The 17559-nt window shown below is 43.2% G+C and overlaps 2 protein-coding genes across 2 annotated transcripts in view; one reads left to right on the top strand and one right to left on the bottom strand.

The window, feature by feature from the left end:
- The window catches only part of LOC115628782 (putative FERM domain-containing protein FRMD8P1), a 352253-nt gene extending 335181 nt beyond the window's left edge, over positions 1–17072 (bottom strand). Inside the window, exon 1 of the mRNA XM_030524995.1 lies at positions 16993–17072. The gene's annotated coding sequence lies outside the window, so the exon portion shown is untranslated. The remainder of the gene's footprint in view (positions 1–16992) is intronic.
- On the top strand, positions 5676–6293 carry LOC115628784. The gene is made up of 2 exons (XM_030524998.1): positions 5676–6044; positions 6098–6293. The coding sequence occupies exons 1-2, from the start codon at positions 5766–5768 to the stop codon at positions 6260–6262; spliced, it is 444 nt and encodes a 147-aa protein (XP_030380858.1). The 5' UTR covers positions 5676–5765; the 3' UTR covers positions 6263–6293.
- Positions 17073–17559: the final 487 nt, after the last annotated feature.

The following is a 17559-nucleotide window of genomic DNA, read 5'->3' as shown; positions in this document are numbered from 1 at the left end:
GGCAGAACTCAGCACCATAGCATCTTGGTACTATAATGAACACAATTTCATTCACGTACTGCAGTCAATTCCTCCATACAGTGCAGTCCTCGTCGGTTATTGGCTGATCCCATTCCGTCTTATTACGCCATATTGACTGCAGGAGCAATTTTGCCATTAACGAATATTCGGCAACAATGCCGAATGAGTCAAAGATCGAAATGACTACTCGCAAGACTTCTCTTTTCGTCGGAACTCTGCTAAAGGACAATAATGCTTTATTAATTTTGTTAAAAGAGTGTACAAAGCCAAATTCGTCTGTTTGTGTATACCAGTGCATACCTAAGACCTTCTGAATATACGAGAAAGACATGCTAATCAAAACTCAGAACATTGTCCGCTACTCCCTCGCGAAAGGTTCTATTATACGCCTTTGAATTCGACACAACCTTCTTCAGCTGAAATCCGGCCCGTTTGGTTCATTGATTACATCTTTGGTAATTCGCAAAACTTCTTCTTCATTCGCATATGAGTGTACAAAATCATCCACATAATTATTTCTCACAATGGTGTCAGCAGCTTCCGGGTAATTGTCTTTGTATTCCAATGCATTTTTATTTTTCGCAAATTGCGCTGAGGCCGGAGAGCACTTTGCTCCATATGTCATTACCATAATTTCATATACTTTGAAATCCTCAGACGTAGATGTTCTCCTCAAGACACGTTGTGCACAGCGGTTCTCCTTTCGCATCAATACGTGATGGAACATTTCCGCTATCTCTGCACAGATTCGGCTTTTGTCTAAATTTCATAAGAACAAAGTTCGGCGGATGACATCATCCGGTCCTCTCATCAGCAATGAGTTTAATAATACTCCATTAACCTCTGCGGCGGTGTCAAATACGATGCTTAATTTGTTCGATTTATTGGGATTGGTCACTCCAAAGTGCGACAAGTACCACTCTCGCTTGTGGTTCTGCTCAAGCTCCAATCCAGAAAGTTCTCTCATATATCCTTTTTATACTCTGTACATGAAATGTACAAGAGTATATTAGGTTTGCGGGAGCTGAAAAATGTAACAGGCAGAAGGAGGCGTGGCAGACCCCACAAAGTATATATATTATTGATCAGCGTGACAAGACGAGTCGATCTAGCCCTGTCTGTCTGTCTGTCCGTCTGTCCGTCCGTATGAACACCTGGATCTCAGAGACTATAAGAGATAGAGACACCAAATTTTCCACAAAGATGCGTTATGTGTGTATTCTATACGAGTTTGTTTTATTTCTTTGATTTTCCCCCCCACTTCCCCCCTATGGGGGTTTTCCCGATTTTCCATTTGTATAATCGCCTATATCTCGGAGACTATAAGACCTAGGCACACCAAATTTTAGTCCAAGACGTCTTATGTGAATACGCAGAAAATGTATATTTTGGAATTTCCCTCCCTCCCCCCTCTTCCCCGCAAATGCGATTTTCTCTAACTCCCGTAATTCTTGGAATTTCGAAAATTTTGCAAATACCCCCAGTTAGTAATTATGTGTCCGTATGCCAAGTTTCACTATGATAGACCGATCTACCAAGAAGTTATAGCCATAAATATATTTGCTGCTGCAGCGCTGCTCAAGCGCTGCCCGCGGCTGTTGTTGATGTTGCTGTTTGGTTGACTGCGAAAATGCTTACACAGACACGAATTGATGCGCATAGGCATACATACACTCACACAGACGCAATTGCTATGTCCAATTATACACCCTTTACGTGAGTTCGAATACCGAGAGAGGTAAAATCGATCCAATTTTTTTTTTTCTTTTTTTTTTATTTTCTATAATTATTGTAAACATATGTACAGAGTATTTCAAAGTCGGGACACCCGACTTTAGCTTTTTTACTTGTTCTAAATATGATTGTATCAACTTATGGTATTGAGCCGCGTATTCTGTTTCGCACGCGAATTTCCTTTCCAAAGCTAGCTGCCTTTTCAAAGCCATTTCTTTAGTGTCAGGCGTAGTTATGTCATCCGCTTCCCATAACAAGCCCGTTTCAAATCGCTTTCGGATCCGCTTGGTTGTTCTGTCCAGTAGTAAGTTTGAACATTCCAGTTCGCGCCCTTGTACTTGATTTTTGACATCACGCACTCCCATTTCTGCGTCTGTGATGTAATCTCGCACCACTTTGTCAATGCAATCATCGTGGTTTATTGCTATATATATATATACTCCATTGGTGCTATTCTTTGTTTCATCAGAGCATTTTCCGTGGACGACCCATCCGAGTTTGATTTTAGGCATTTCCGAGTGCACATTGTCAATTCCGATCAGTAGCTGTGGCTCCACGTTGTCATACTCTTCCATTGGGATGCGTTTAAGATGACGATGTTTCATCTGCAGCTCATCCATATTAATAGTCTGCTTAGGCAATTTCAAATTCCGGACTGTCTTTATGCCTTTCAGGTCATAAATTGTGTACCCTTTTATGGCCGATATACCAATGTCGAAGCAGCTCGTTGGTTCGGTTACCTTTTTATTGCCAAACAACTGCAAAGTCACGCTTTCTTTGGCTTCTTTGGTTCAGGTATAATGCTTCGGCGCTTTGCCCCTTAACAGCACCATCTAACAGACAATCTTACCAAATCAACAACCCTTTTGGTACTCACCCAATTGCATGTGCATTTATGACAACATCAGCTTCATCGGAAGCGAAATAAAAGATGTTGGAGCTGTTTCAACAGATCGAGAGATATGCGCATAAAACCGTCGGTTGCACCAGTGAGCACCACAATCCAATCAAGGACCAGCCCCGTCAAGTAGACAAAGCTATATAGGTTAGGTAGGTTTTATTTCCGTCTGTCTGTCCGTATGAACACCTGGCTCTCAGAGACTATAAGAGCCAGAGACACCAAATTTTGCACAAAGATGCCTTTAGTGTATAAGCTGTGCAAGTTTGTTGTTTTTTTTATTTTTATTTTCTCCCCTACTTTCCCAATATGGGGCTTTTCCTAATTTTCCATTCGTATAATGCCCATATGTCAGACACTATAAGAGCTCGGGACACCAAATTTTCGACCAAGATGCCTTATGCGAATACGTAGAAAATGTGTACTATTTCCCTCCCTTCCCCTTCTCCACAGCAATAAGTGATTTTCCATTATTCTCGTGTTTCTTGAAATTTTTTATTGAAATTAGGAAAATACCCTCATTTAGTGATTATGAGTCTGTATGCTAAGTTTCATCATGATAGGCCTATTTAACAGGAAGTTATAGCCATATATGTATGTATGACCAAGCAGTGCCCGCGGCTGTTGTTGTTGTTACTGCTTTGCACAGGCACACGAAACATACACAGACACACACATACACGCATAATTATTCTACACATATGTACAGATTTGGCAGTCACTGACACAGATTATACCACAGCTTGGGAACGTATAAAGGAACGATATAACCGTTCACATTGTTAATTCATTTCTTGAACAATTCATAGGCTTACCAGCAACTACGCAAATTGATGCTCCAATATTGCGAAATATAGCAAACGGCACAAATGAGATTGGATGGAGGGCTCGGATTTTGGTAGAACAATGTAAAGCTTCTGACTGCCATTAACGTGGAAATGGCCAGAGTGATCTTTGTCTCTGCCATCATCAAGTTGACACACGACCTCCTCGCGGTGCTCTCTGGGTAGCTTTCCGGCTCCATCCGGAGTTGGTAAGTGAGCAAATGTGTGCAGCGCTTTTGTGCGTAGGGCTTGGGACCCACCACATGAAAATTTTTTACTCCCAGTGAAGGACATAACAACAGCCTCGGATAAGGAACACCCAAAAGTTGACGACCCTAGCAAACGTTTAAAGGACCACGATTTAAGGATATGCACCTGGAATGTCCGGACCCTTAACAGAGGAGGTGCTACTATCCAATTGGCGGATGCTCTCAATAAAGTAAGAGCTGACATCACCGCCATCCAGGAAATGCGATGGACAGGTCAGGGTTGCTCCCAAAGAGCAGCCTTTGACATCTACTACAGCTGCCATGCAGAAAGACGCGAATTTGGATGCGGTTTTGCGGTCAGCAAGAGATTGCGTAACTGTGTCTCTAGGTTCACACCTGTGAACGAACGGCTGGCAACCATCCGTGTCAAGGCGAGATTTTTCAACATAAGCCTGATTTGCGTCCACGCTCCGACGGAGGACAAAGACGAGATTACCAAGGACGAGTTCTATGCGAGACTGGAGACAGTCTATGACCGCTGCCCCTCTCATGACATTAAAATTGTTCTTGGCGATTTTAATGCCAAGGTTGGAAGAGAGCGCGTCTTTGCCCCGACAGTCGGACAATTCAGCCTCCACGAGACAACATCCAACAATGGACTGAGGCTAATTGACTTCGCCGCAGCACGAAACATGGTGGTGAGTAGCACCAGATTTGAACACCTTGATATCCACAAAGCTACCTGGCAGTCACCCGATCGAATGACAAAAAATCAAATAGACCATGTTGTGATAGATGGAAGGCATGCATCCAGTGTGCTGGACGTGCGTACGTTCCGTGGTGTGAATATTGATTCGGACCACCAACTTGTTGCAGCCAAGGTCCGCATGCGATTATGCATGGCGAAAAATGTACGCCCCAACACGCAGCGAAAACTAGACGTCGGAAAGCTGCTAGCACAACAGACTGCCGAAGCTTACTCCGCCCAACTCTCTGAGCTGCTTTCTCAACCGTTCTCGGAAACCGATACTGGTAGCGGACTTTGGGCACATATTTCCCGCTCACTGCACACAGCCGCAGAAGATGTCATTGGTTTCCAACAGCCGCTACCGAGAAACCAATGGTACGACGAGGAGTGCCGCGAAGCCACTGCAGCGAAGAATGCCGCGTACAAAAGAACCCTGCAGACGGCGACAACGCGCGCTGTGCATGATGTATATCGGGAGAAGAAGAGGGAGGAGAGGCGGCTTTTTAGACGCAAGAAGAGAGAGCAAGAAAAGCGAGAGCGAGAGGAGATGGAGCTTTGTAGAGACAGGAACGACGCTAGGAAATTTTTCCAGAAGGTGAAGCGTCTAACACAAGGTTTTAAGCCCGCAGCGTCAGCCTGTAAGAACTCGGAAGGAAATCTGGTGGTGGACGGGCAAGCGGCACTGAGACTGTGGAGGGAACATTTCTCCAATCTTCTATCAGGCGAAGATGTTAACAATTCCGCCAGCGGAGATGACCCCACAGAACCGATCGCCGACGATGGTATTGAAGTACCGTCACCTAGCCATGACGAAGTCGAAACAGCCATCCAGCGGCTCAAAAACAACAAATCTGCGGGAGCAGATGGGCTGCCTGCGGAGCTGTTTAAGGCAGGCGGCGATGAGTTGGTAGGGTGCATGCACCAGCTCATCTGCAAAATATGGCTAACTGAAAGCATGCCTGATGATTGGAATCTCGGTGTCCTATGTCCCGTCCTAAAAAAAAGGTGATCCCACGGTCTGCACCAACTATCGTGGAATCAGCCTTCTTTCCGTCGCATATAAGGTCATATCAAGCGTAGTGTGTGATAAGCTAAAGCCATTTGCGATAGCACTGATTGGGCCTTATCAGTGCGGCTTTATGCCTGGTAAATCCACCACTGACCAGATATTCACGCTACGCCAAATCCTGGAGAAAACCCATGAGTTTCAAATCGATACCCACCATCTTTTCGTCGATTATAAAGCAGCATTCGATAGCCCGAGGAGGGAACGTGTATATGCCGCACTGTCTGAGTTCGGTATCCCTGCAAAGCTAGTGCGACTTTGCAGAATGACGTTGAGCAACACTCGTAGCTCCGTCAAGGTAGGAAAGGACCTCTCCGAACCCTTTGATACCGTTCGAGGTTTCAGGCAAGGCGATGCCCTCTCGTGCTATCTCTTCAACTTCCTGCTGGAGAGTGTGGTGCGCAAAGCTGGTGTACACCGAGGCGGAACGATCTTTTTTAAAAGCGTTCAGCTTCTTGCGTACGCTGATGATATAGACATTATCAGCCGTACCAGGAGAGGCGTCACCGGAGCATTTGCGGCTATTGAGAAGGAAGCTGCAAAAGTGGGTTTGGTGATAAATGAGAGCAAAACTAAGTATATGTTTTCCTCTAGCAGGGACACGCGGCAACCAGACTCCCAGATCGCGGTGGAAAACTATACTTTCGAAATGGTGAAAGATTTTATGTATCTTGGCACCACCGTCACAGCAACCAACGATGTCAGCCTAGAAATCAAATGGAGATTAACTCTAGCCAATCGATGCTACTTCAGCCTCAGTAGGCAATTGAGTAGCAGAGACCTTTCCCGAAAAACCAAGCTAACGCTCTACAAGACGCTCATCCTCCCCGTGCTGCTTTATGGTGCAGAAGCATGGGTGATATCGCAGACTGATGCAGCAGCTCTTGCAGTGTTTGAGAGAAAGATGCTTCGGAAGATCTTCGGTCCCATACGCGTTGGCGACGACTACCGCATACGATGGAACAGCGAACTGTACGAGCTCTACGCTGACATTGACATAGTCAAGCGAATAAACATCCAGCGGCTAAGCTGGCTAGGTCATGTCGTGCGTATGGAAGAAGACGCTCCAGCGAAAAAAGTTCTCGATGCGGATGTTGGGGGGAGACGACGACGGGGGAGGCCTTGCCTACGTTGGAAGGACCAGGTAGAGAACGCACTTACTACCTGCGGAGTGACCAACTGGAAGCGACGCGCGCGAAGCAGAGGCGCGTGGAGAGCTGTGTTACGTCAGGTCATAGCCCGATAACGGGTTTGAAGACCAGTCAAGAAGAAGAAGACAAATGAGATTATAAGAGGTCTACATACTATCGATCAAAAGGGACGTAATTGCTGGATTATATTCTTGGTGCTTGAGAAACTTGACGCTGACACACGGCGCAGGTGGATTGAGCGAAGTCACCTACTCTTGAGAAATTTGAGAAAGCTGAGCAGCCGTGAAATTTCAGCTGTTGTGAAAGCAGCAACACAAGTAAAAGGACAAAGTCGAGTTACTCAGTCGTTGGTAGCAGTTGAAGGCATCAGGTGCATCAAATGCAAGTCAACAGAACACAGTCTGCATGCATGTCAACAATTTTTGGATATGCCAGGTGAACTACGTCGATCTTTCGTGGGAGAAAAACATCTTTGTTAGAGAATAAATGCAAATCGAAATACACGTGTAGACAATTCAAAGGTCATCACCATTCTCTCATACACGTAGAGAACAATCAATCTCAGTTCATTGGAACTCTCGCGCAAGCAGTTGACGAAAATCAGCGTACACAAACCGCTCCTCATAATACATCGGTGACTCTAAGTCACATTGCCCAGTCATAGGGGGCAAAGGACTCTGCACAATGTATTCAGATAACAGGAAACAGAAGCACACTACCAACTGCCATGGTCTTGGTTAAAAGCGCAACCTGCCGTTTACTATTGGATACTGGATCGGAAGTGTCGTATGTATCTGAACGTTGCGTTCATTTTCTTGGCTTGGCACGTTCACATTCACGCTAATTGGTTACGGATATGGCGGATAAGTACAACACTTTATATCAAATCCGTTGGAAAGGCAATCTGTAGACGCATCGGCACTTCAGATTTTCGAAAAACTGGAACTGGCTGACTCGCACTTTATTAGAAACGCACCAGTTAACATATTATTGCGTAATGATTATGCGTATCAAATACAAATAGCATACAATCTGACGAAACCTATTTAACTTCACAGCCAAACCAATCTACACTGGCTAAGGTACTTGGGATCTATGATCCTGAGGAAGACACACTCACATACAATCTTGGTCTCACAGCAAATCCCAGGTTTGTGGAAAACGATGGGAATGACATCGAACTGCATGCATTCGCCGATGCATCCATTAAGGCATATGCTTCCGTAGTTTACTGCAGAGTAATACACGAAGATTGCTCCAGTTCTACATCCATAGTGGCAGCGAAAACAAGTGTGGCACCACTGAAGCAGCAGTCTTTGCCACGCCTGGAACTTTGCGCTGCACTGCTTCTAAATCGGCTAGTACGAATCAAGGCTTCGTTACGCCACGAAAACCTTACAATCTATGCTTGGAGCGACTCTACATTCATTCTATCCTGGCTATCATATACACCATCAACTAAAAACATTTGTCGGAAACCGATCTTCCGAAATCCTCGAATTAATTGCAAGACAGAATTAGCGTCATGTGGATTCCAAATCAAACCCATCTGACTGTGCATCTAGAGGCATGATGACATCCGAATTCATCAACTTTGAGCTATGGTGGAATGGTCCGTCATGGCTACGGGACAAGGAACAACTTCAGGAAAGGCTGAAAAACATACAGCTTCTGACAAATGCACACAAAACGAAGTCAGAACAAATTGTCTTCTTGTACCAACTATGGAAATGATACCTGACCCTCTAGATGAGCTTATAGAACGAATTTCATACTGGCCGAAGCTCATACACATATGGGCATACGTTTCACGCTTCATACAACGCTGTAAAAGGGAACTCCGCGGAGGAAGATCAGAAACTCTTACATACGAGGAAATAAAGGCAGTGTTGGAGCACCCTACTTAGCTTCTAAGCCTTTTCTTTGCGCTCTCTATCGCGCCCTTTACTGCGATCTCTGTGGCGCTCTCTTTGTGCATTCTTTTTCTTATGCCGGCCCGCTGACTTGTAGCGGCAGCAGGCAAATCACTTGCTAAGTAATTCTCGCACGTTCAACATCGTTTGTACAATTTCCAAGCCATTAAAAGCCATATTAATAATCGAAGAATACCGCGTCTCATTTAATAAATAGTTAAATATTGTTTGTTGCAATCGCTAAAAAGCCAGCGATTTTTCATTGGCGCCCGAGCAGGGACATCGGTTTTCATAAGATTATTTCCTCGTTTGTTTGCGGTCTTTGTGGCTTAGTTTTGCTGCTGTCTGCCCTACTTGTGGTACTTTCGTTTGGCTTGGCTAATGAGTGATCGTCGCTCGGAATCCAGGGAAGTTTCGGTGGACTCCTTTGAGAGCTTACAGGTATTCTGTGCCAACAATTGAGCATAAAGCTCTAAGAAGTTTAATTGCTGCAAATTTGTGCAAGCGAAAGGTGTTTAAAACCTATTCACATACGTACATACATATGTATATATAGTACGTGTATGCTTATGCGGACTCAATTTTTGGCACATAAATTATTTTGTGCAACCACTTTACATGCACAAATACATAATCATACATACATATGCATGTACATACATACTCGCCAATAACCACATATTATATACATACATACGTCATACCTTGCACAATTTAACACATTATACACCCTCATAAACATAATTATTAACAACACCTCGAGGCAAAACAAACAACAATAATTAAAAAAGGGCTGTTAAGCTGATTTTTAACATAAAAAACAAATATTTTGAAGTTATTTTGGTTCTATTGTGTTGGTTTTTTGGTAAAGATTTGTTGCATCAGCTGCGCCGCTAGCGTAGCAAAAGAATTTTGTCGCTCTCTCCTTTGTGCGCGCCCTTTTTCGGCTACACTTGTCGCTGGGCCAACGAACTTCCCCCCGCTACCCGTTCGGATTAGCGTTGCCTACAAGCGTGCTTGCGGTAATCGACGCCTATTTTCTGAGTACAGCTGAGACTGCTTGCAGATTTCGTTGTTGTTTGTGCGGTCGCTTGGACTGTTACTTTGCTTGCGTGCATACTGTATTGGGTGCGTGTGTACGTAATCTGCGTGCATTTCAGTTTGTCTCTTGCTGTTTTAGCGCGTTGTTATTTGCGAGGGCTGTTAGGAAAGTTCGGCTTTAATTTTCTTTGATTTGCAACTTGTTTAGAGTTTATTTTGGTTATACTCTACCATGTCGGAATCTGAAAAGCAACAAGTAGTAGCTAAATCTAGTTCTAAACTAGTACAATGCTTGCAGAAATTTAGGTTAGCGCTGATATTGCTCGTATGAGAACAGCATTTCAGTTAAAGACAATTTCGTTTGAACAAACAGAACTCGAGTGTCGTCTCGAGCTGTTAGAAGATTACATAAAGAAAGCTATGGCGCTTCAGGCAGATTTGGAGGATTTGTGCATTTCAACTAAGGCGTTGTATGTGAAGGCAACGAAACAAAAAGTTGAAAGTCAGACTTCTCATGACTGTTCTATGATGGCCAGTCAACGGTCCCAGTTACCCAAAATGCGGCTGCTTACATTCAGTGGAAAGCATGCCGAATTTAAGAATTTTATGTGCTTATTTGAAAGCCTAATTCATGACGATCCTTCGTTGACCAACGTCGAGAAGTTTAATCATTTGGTGTCGTGCTTGTCAGGTGAGGCTCTAGGAATTGTGAAACCGTTTCAGTTAACGGACTGCAATTACTCGAAAGCCATTGCTAGCCTCAAGTCTGTGTACGACAACAAATGTTTGATATTTTTCGACACTATCTCGCAATTGTTTGACATCCCAAGTATGACCAAACCTAATGCGTCTACTTTGCGGTCCATCATTGACACTGTTTCTGCCATTTATGCGTCTTTAACTTCGTTGGGAAGTGAAAAGGACATTTCGAATGCAATGATCATACATATGGTTATGGCCAAAGTTGATCATGCAACCAAATCTCGTTTTGAGGAACAGCTCGATTATGACAAGTTGCCTTCTTGGGATGACTGCGCTAAGCAGTTAAACAGGCGTTACCAATATTTAGCGGCTGAAGAGACAACTCGGGTTCCAAATAAACCGCGAGTAGAACCTGCAAGAAATAGTAAAGCTTCGTTTTCTTGCACAAAGGGTCCTTCAAAGCCTTCAAAACCGATCTCGAAGTGCACATACTGTAGTTTTGCGTAACACAATATTTATACTTGCCCTTCTTTCGGATCTATTCCCGTTATGCAGCGATTTGAGTTCGCCAAGACTCAAAAAATGTACCTCAATTGCTTGAATGTGGGTCATGTAGTTTCCAGTTGCAAGGCTTCCAAGTGTCGGGTGTGTTCAAAACCACACCATTCGTTGTTGCACAGATACTCTGTAGCTGTGCCAAATTCACCCGCTCCACACGCAGTCGCACCTCCAGAAGCGTACTTAGGTCACGTTTTAAGTGCCGATCAAGTAATTCTTGCCACAGCAGTCGTAAAAATTAAAGATAGATTCGGCCATTACCATCCTGCTCGTGTGTTACTTGATGGTGGCTCACAGTTGAACCTCATGGCTGAGAACCTTGCGCAGCGCCTTCGATTAAAGCGTAAAAACACAGCTGTGAGTATTGTAATGGCAGGTGGAACCACTACTGGTAGTAGGCACAAGGTGTGCGCTGATATTCAATCTCGTTTGAATTCTCACAGCTTTGGCACTGATTTTTGGGTTCTTAAATCCATATCTACTTGTCAGCCTGGTAACTTTGTGCCCACATCGAATTGGAAAATACCCGCAAACCTTGAGTTGGCTGACCCAGAATTCTATAAGCCAGCCAAGGTTGATAATCTCCCAGGCGCTGAACTTTTTTACAAGTTATTACGCGTTGGGCAAATCGAGCTCAATTCTTCTCTTCCATTGTTGCAGAACACATTGCTGGGATGGGTTGTTGCTGGTAGATATACAGGGCAAATACCTCCTCAACAATTCAGCGTTAACGTTGTCGCTCAAGTTAGTGATTGTTCTCTCGACACATTAGTTCAACGCTTTTGGGAATTCGATCGGAGCCCAAATGAGTCGAAGGCTGTGCGCCAGACAGCTGAATAAAAGGCCCGTGAAGCTCACTTCACCAAATCAGTACAGCGGACGTTTTCAAGTCGAACTTCCGTTCAAATCCGATCCCGCTGTACTAGGGCTTTCCTTTCAAACTGCTGAAAGACGATTTTTGCAACTTGAGCGCAAACTCGCAAGAGACAAAACTCTCCATGACATGTACCATGACTTCATGAAAGTGTATCGTGATCTTGGGCATATGTCTGCTCTTGAATCTCCTCCTCCAGGACAGCACTATTATATTCCTAATCAATGTGTCCTGAGGCCTGAAAGCACCACAACCAAATTGCGTGTGGTGTTTGACGCTTTTAGTGAGACGTCAACGGCTCTATCATTAAACGAAACGTTAATGGCTGGGCTGACTATTCAGAGGGAGCGTTATTCAACATGTGTAAATTTTCGGTTGAATAAATACGCAATTACTGCCGACATCTCCAAGATGTACAGGCAAATAAACGTGTCTGAAAAAGACAAAAAGTACCAGCTCATTCTCTGGCAAGAAAGCGCCTCTCATGAGCTGCAGTTGAACACTGTAACATACGGGACTGCATCAGCGCCATTTTTAGCTGTGCGCTCGTTGTTTGAATTGGCAAATATTTATGCTCGATGTCACCATGTCGCGTTAAATGTCATTAAAAATTGTTTTTATGTTGACGACATGCTGGCTCCTCATAATGATGTATTTCGTTATCATCTGCATGAGGATAACTTTACTTCGTTGAAGCCGACAAAGCGGAATGTATTATCTCGTTTGTCTGAGCAACTTGGACCTTTGTGCCCCATCGTCACAGCGGCCAAAACTCTGTGGCAAGAGCTGTGGCGATTTAAGATGTTAGTTGGGCTGCTAAAGCAACAGATTTGGGTGATAAATACTCGTAGGTTTTGCTCAGCAGTTTTACATAACTGCCTTCGATGCAAGCCCAAGTTAGTTGAGCAAATAATGAGAAATTTGCCAGGTGATCGCCTTCGAGAAGGTCGACCTTTCAGGGTTTGTGGACTCGAACTTTGCGGCCCATTCCATGGTAGCTATCGCATACGCGGAAGACCGCCCGTTACAAATTACGTAGCGGTATTCGTTTGTTTTGCCTCGAAGGCCGTTCACCTCGAACTGGTAGCTAATTTATCCACTGATACTGTCCTTAACGTCTTTACAAGGTTCATCGGGAAGCGCGGCCTGCCGGAAATGGTCTTTAGCGACAACGTGACGAACTTCGCGGGAACAAGCGGCTTGCTGAGGGACATGCCGTCGGCTTTCGAGCGGAGAAAGGACGCCCTGACGGACTATACGGCAGAGCGACGAATCGATTGGTGGTTTATTCTTCCCCGACCTCCTCACATAGGAGGATTGTTGGAGGCAGCGGCGCTGCTAGGCGACCAGTCCACGATGTTGGCGGTGCTCCGTGTGGATTTGAAAGACCGGGAGTCCTTCAAAGGGGCCGGAATGTTGGAGCACCCTACTTAGCTTCTAAGCCTTTTCTTTGCGCTCTCTATCGCGCCCTTTACTGCGATCTCTGTGGCGCTCTCTTTGTGCATTCTTTTTCTTATGCCGGCCCGCTGACTTGTAGCGGCAGCAGGCAAATCACTTGCTAAGTAATTCTCGCACGTTCAACATCGTTTGTACAATTTCCAAGCCATTAAAAGCCATATTAATAATCGAAGAATACCGCGTCTCATTTAATAAATAGTTAAATATTGTTTGTTGCAATCGCTAAAAAGCTAGCGATTTTTCAGGCAGCACGCATTTTTTGTTTGCGGCATGCACAGAAATGCTTTCAAGATGAGTAACAATTGCTTCGCGCCAACAAATCACTACGGAACCAATCGCAACTGGCAAAGCTTTTCCCAATTATTGACAAGGAAAACTTACTACAAACAACCAATCGTCCTATCCAAGAATCATCGAATTACAAAAATGTTATTGGAATACGAGCACCGTGTAAACCTACACCCTGGTGTTTCTGCACTGTTCGTTACTGTAAAGCAAAGCTTCGGATATTCGCCGCACGTAATATTATCAGAAGAATCACGCATGATTGTTTGTTATGTTTTCGACAGCGGCAACATACATCGCATCAGCAAATGGCTGATTTACCTAGTATACGCATAACTCAAGCACTTCCTTACGTAAATTCAGGATGCGACTATGCTGGACCGATCATCCTCAAGGAAGGTAGCGGGCGCAAACCGCGCATAGTCAAAGGCTAGATATGATTATTTGTCTGACCAGTGACATCGGCAATACACCTGGAACTTGCCACTGACCTAAGCAGTGAAACATTCCTAGTTGCACTGCGTCGCTTCATGTCCCTGCGGGGTAAGTGTGCCAAAATCTACAGCGACAACGGCCCGAATTTTGTTGAAGCAAAGCGAGCACTTGATGAAATGCAAGCGCTTTTGGCATCGCATCTGGTCACAAGATCACTAGCAGATGAAGCAATCCAGTGGGTATTTATCCCACCACATGCTCCTCACTGGGGAGGGAAATGGGATTCGGCTGTTCGATCAGTCAAACAGCACCTTCGACGCGTCATTGGAAATTCTACCCTTACGATTGAACAAATGCACACATTGCTTGCAGAAATTAGCGCAGTGGTTAACTCACGCCTGCTATGCTATACCTCAGATGGTGAGCTAGACTACCTTTCACCAGCACATCTTTTAATTAGGCGACCATTCACGACCATACCGGATACTGATTTGGTCATATTAAAGTTGGCCGAGTGGGCTACTGGCAGAGCATTTATGGCACATCGCCCAAGTGAGCAGATTGAAGGATTATTTTATTGATATTTGCTGTTTCTTTATTTATGTTTGAAGATATGTCTATTTTTGAGTTAAATGTTGAGGTAAGAGTGTGAAATTTGGGCCAGTCAGCTTTGTCTAATTTAAAGATTGGTTAATGGTGTGGTGTGTTATTGTGGTTTTGAAATAAAGTTATTAGTATTGGGAAGTGGTCGCTTCCATTAAGATTGCCTGTGATGGACCAGTTTGCTTCTGTTATGATAACCGGTCTGCAGAGGGTGAGGTCTATATGTGTTAATGTGTTGCGTTTTGTAAAGTGAGTAGGTGACTTATCGTTCATTAGTATTAGATTATAATTTTGGATGAATTTGGCTATTGTGTTGCCCTTTTTATTATTTCTTTGGTGCCAACTATTGAATCCTCCAACTATTATGGTGTTATGTTGGAAGTTAAGGACATTTTGGAAGTTGAGAATGTTGAAATTTTGCGTAGGAGGCATATTGTTTTGAAGGCTAATTTCTTTAGTGTGTAGAGAATTGTGTGTTAAGATTGCCACCACGCCGAAGTGTGGTGAAGTATTGAATGTAGTGTGTAGTTTATTGGGATTGGGATATTTGTGGAGGTATGTAGGTGTGTTTCTTGCAATGCTATTACATTTGGATGGAATTTATTTATTAGTATTTGTAGTTCTAGATAGTTGTATACATTTAAGTGTCATAGTTATTTGTTTTAAGTTTTTAATTATATTTTAATGAGTAGTTTTGTTGGCTTTTATTTTTATTTCTGTTTTTTCTTTGGCTTTAAAGGGGGTGGAAACGTAGTTTTATCTTTTTTATATAGACTTAGCTTAAGATCTGAGCTAATTTGTGATAGAGTGATGAATCGTATTCTGATGAAATGTCCATTAGGTCATTTTTTTTCGTTTTCGGAATCGGGGTTAAATTTGCAGTTTATTCAGCTTTTGCTTTTGGTGCATGGTTCATTATCTTTCGTGTGTTCTTTTGAGAGAAATTATAGCAAGTTTAGGTGCTTTTGCAGATCGCTTTTGGGTGACAGAAAAGAAGGCAGTTTTTGCATCGTAGTGGAGGAGGGACGTAAAGCCTTACGTGAACTTTTTCATACCCGATTGAAAGCTTTTCTGGGAGTTGGTGTGTGGCGAACGTAACGATGATAAGCCCCGTTTCTATAAGTTTGTCTTCTTGCTTTCTTAATATTTTGCGGAATTCTGTTAATTTTTGTGGCTTTAGCTCTAAAAGTATTTTGCTCTCTTCTAGTTCATGGAGTAAATGACACCTTTTGTTGAGTTTAGTGTTTTATGTTCGGTTGCTGTAACACTGAGATCTGCTACTGCTTTAATTTTTAGTAGTGATGAGGAGTGTACCTGCATCGGTTTTTTTTACACAAGTCGACTTCGTCTCCGCAGGTGTAGTCGAAGCATTTTTTTATTATTCGTTAGACTTTTCGTTGCTTGTTGCAGTTCTTTTTAAATCAGGTGGTTTCATTGTTATTGTTTTTGGGCTTAAGCCTGGCGCTTGCAATTTTCACTCGTTGCTTTTGGTTTTTTTTTTCACTTATTGTTTTTCAAGGCTTGTAAGAGTCAGTTGATGGCTCTGGTCAATGACCTCTGGTTATTCACTGTTGTCGTAGTCACACGTCTATACTTGAAGAGGGTTGAAGTGAAACTGACGATATATTCATGAATAAATAGCCTCCATGCAGAAATTGGCTTATTATTTTAAACGCATCGCTTAGCGTATGGCGAAGGCTCTGGAATTTCTCTAGTATATCTTGCTGGCTTCGACGTCCTAATCCAACAGCGTCTGCAGAAATGCAAGTCCATTCTGTGCCGTTCTTGCTATGTGTAACATACCGATTTCTGGTACACTACTTACCGCTGCTTTCATATGCAGTCAATTTGACGTTGTGCGGCCTTAGTAGGTATTTGTAAAAGAATCTCATTATCTACATATAATTGAATAGTTTTTTATATAGATTCAGGATAAAATTATAACATGAGGAAAAGTCATAAAATATGAAAATAATCAGAAACATAGTTCGTAAAATATTAATGAATGAAATCGCTGAGCCGTCAAATTGACCGCCGTGGTCTTTCTAGTGTTAACTCACACACAGAGACAAACAGAGTCAAACAGAGACACACAGAGACATACACAGGCACACAGACACGCATACATAACATATAAATAGATCTGATGAAAATTTGCAGGCAAAATGTCGTAAAGAACCGCATGACACGTGTTGTCTTAGTGGGAAAATGAAATTGGCCGCAGAACCACTGGCCTATCACCAACGTGGAAGATGACAAAAATACCATTTGCCCACATAAGTTCCGATATATAGTAAACAAATCAGCAAGAAATGTTGGCCATGTAAACGGTATAATACAGTGGAGCGAAAGTCAGGTATATACATATATGTACATATATATTCACGTTTGTGTGCACATGCATATGGACTTCAAAAAAATTTCCATCAATACTTCTTTATGTGAACACTTTTTATTTAAGTTGGAACTCACCCACAGTCAGTTGTCTTCTTTTAAACTTCAATAAGTCGCGGCTTCATGAAACTAGAACTTAACAAGTTTGTACCGTTTATTACACCATTTTCAAATTAAGCCAAAGGTCAGCTTCTAGACGAACTTTCAAAATAAAACAAACACATCACAGGAAAAACTTCCAGGGAGTCTTTTCCCCAGCGCATGCGCAGAAATTTTCTTATTCTAAAAACATAACTGTGTTTAGTTTGAGTATCTTTTTTCCTATCGGAAATGCTTCTAAGTTCACAAACAGTTTTTCGGTAATGAATTTTGTACTTATTTTGATTAGAATGGCCCGTTGCACAGTGGTCCCAAATCCAAAGTTTTATACTCTGTACATGAAATGTACAACAGTATATTAGGTTTACGGGAGCTGAAAAATGTAACAGGCAGAAGGAGGCGTGGGAGACCCCACAAAGTATATATATTCTTGATCAGCGGAACAAGACGAGTCGATCTACCCCTGTCTGTCTGCCTGTTCGCCTGTCCGTATGAGCACCTGGATCTCAGAGACTATAAGAAGTGTGCTGTGCAAGTTTGTTTTAT

The sequence above is a fragment of the Scaptodrosophila lebanonensis genome, unplaced genomic scaffold, assembly GCF_003285725.1.
Source record: "Scaptodrosophila lebanonensis strain 11010-0011.00,11010-0021.00 unplaced genomic scaffold, SlebRS2 tig00000126-arrow-arrow-pilon, whole genome shotgun sequence".
NCBI lineage: Eukaryota > Metazoa > Arthropoda > Insecta > Diptera > Drosophilidae > Scaptodrosophila > Scaptodrosophila lebanonensis.
The sequence above is the reverse complement of the archived record's forward strand: the minus strand, read 5'-3'. Positions and strand labels throughout refer to the sequence as shown.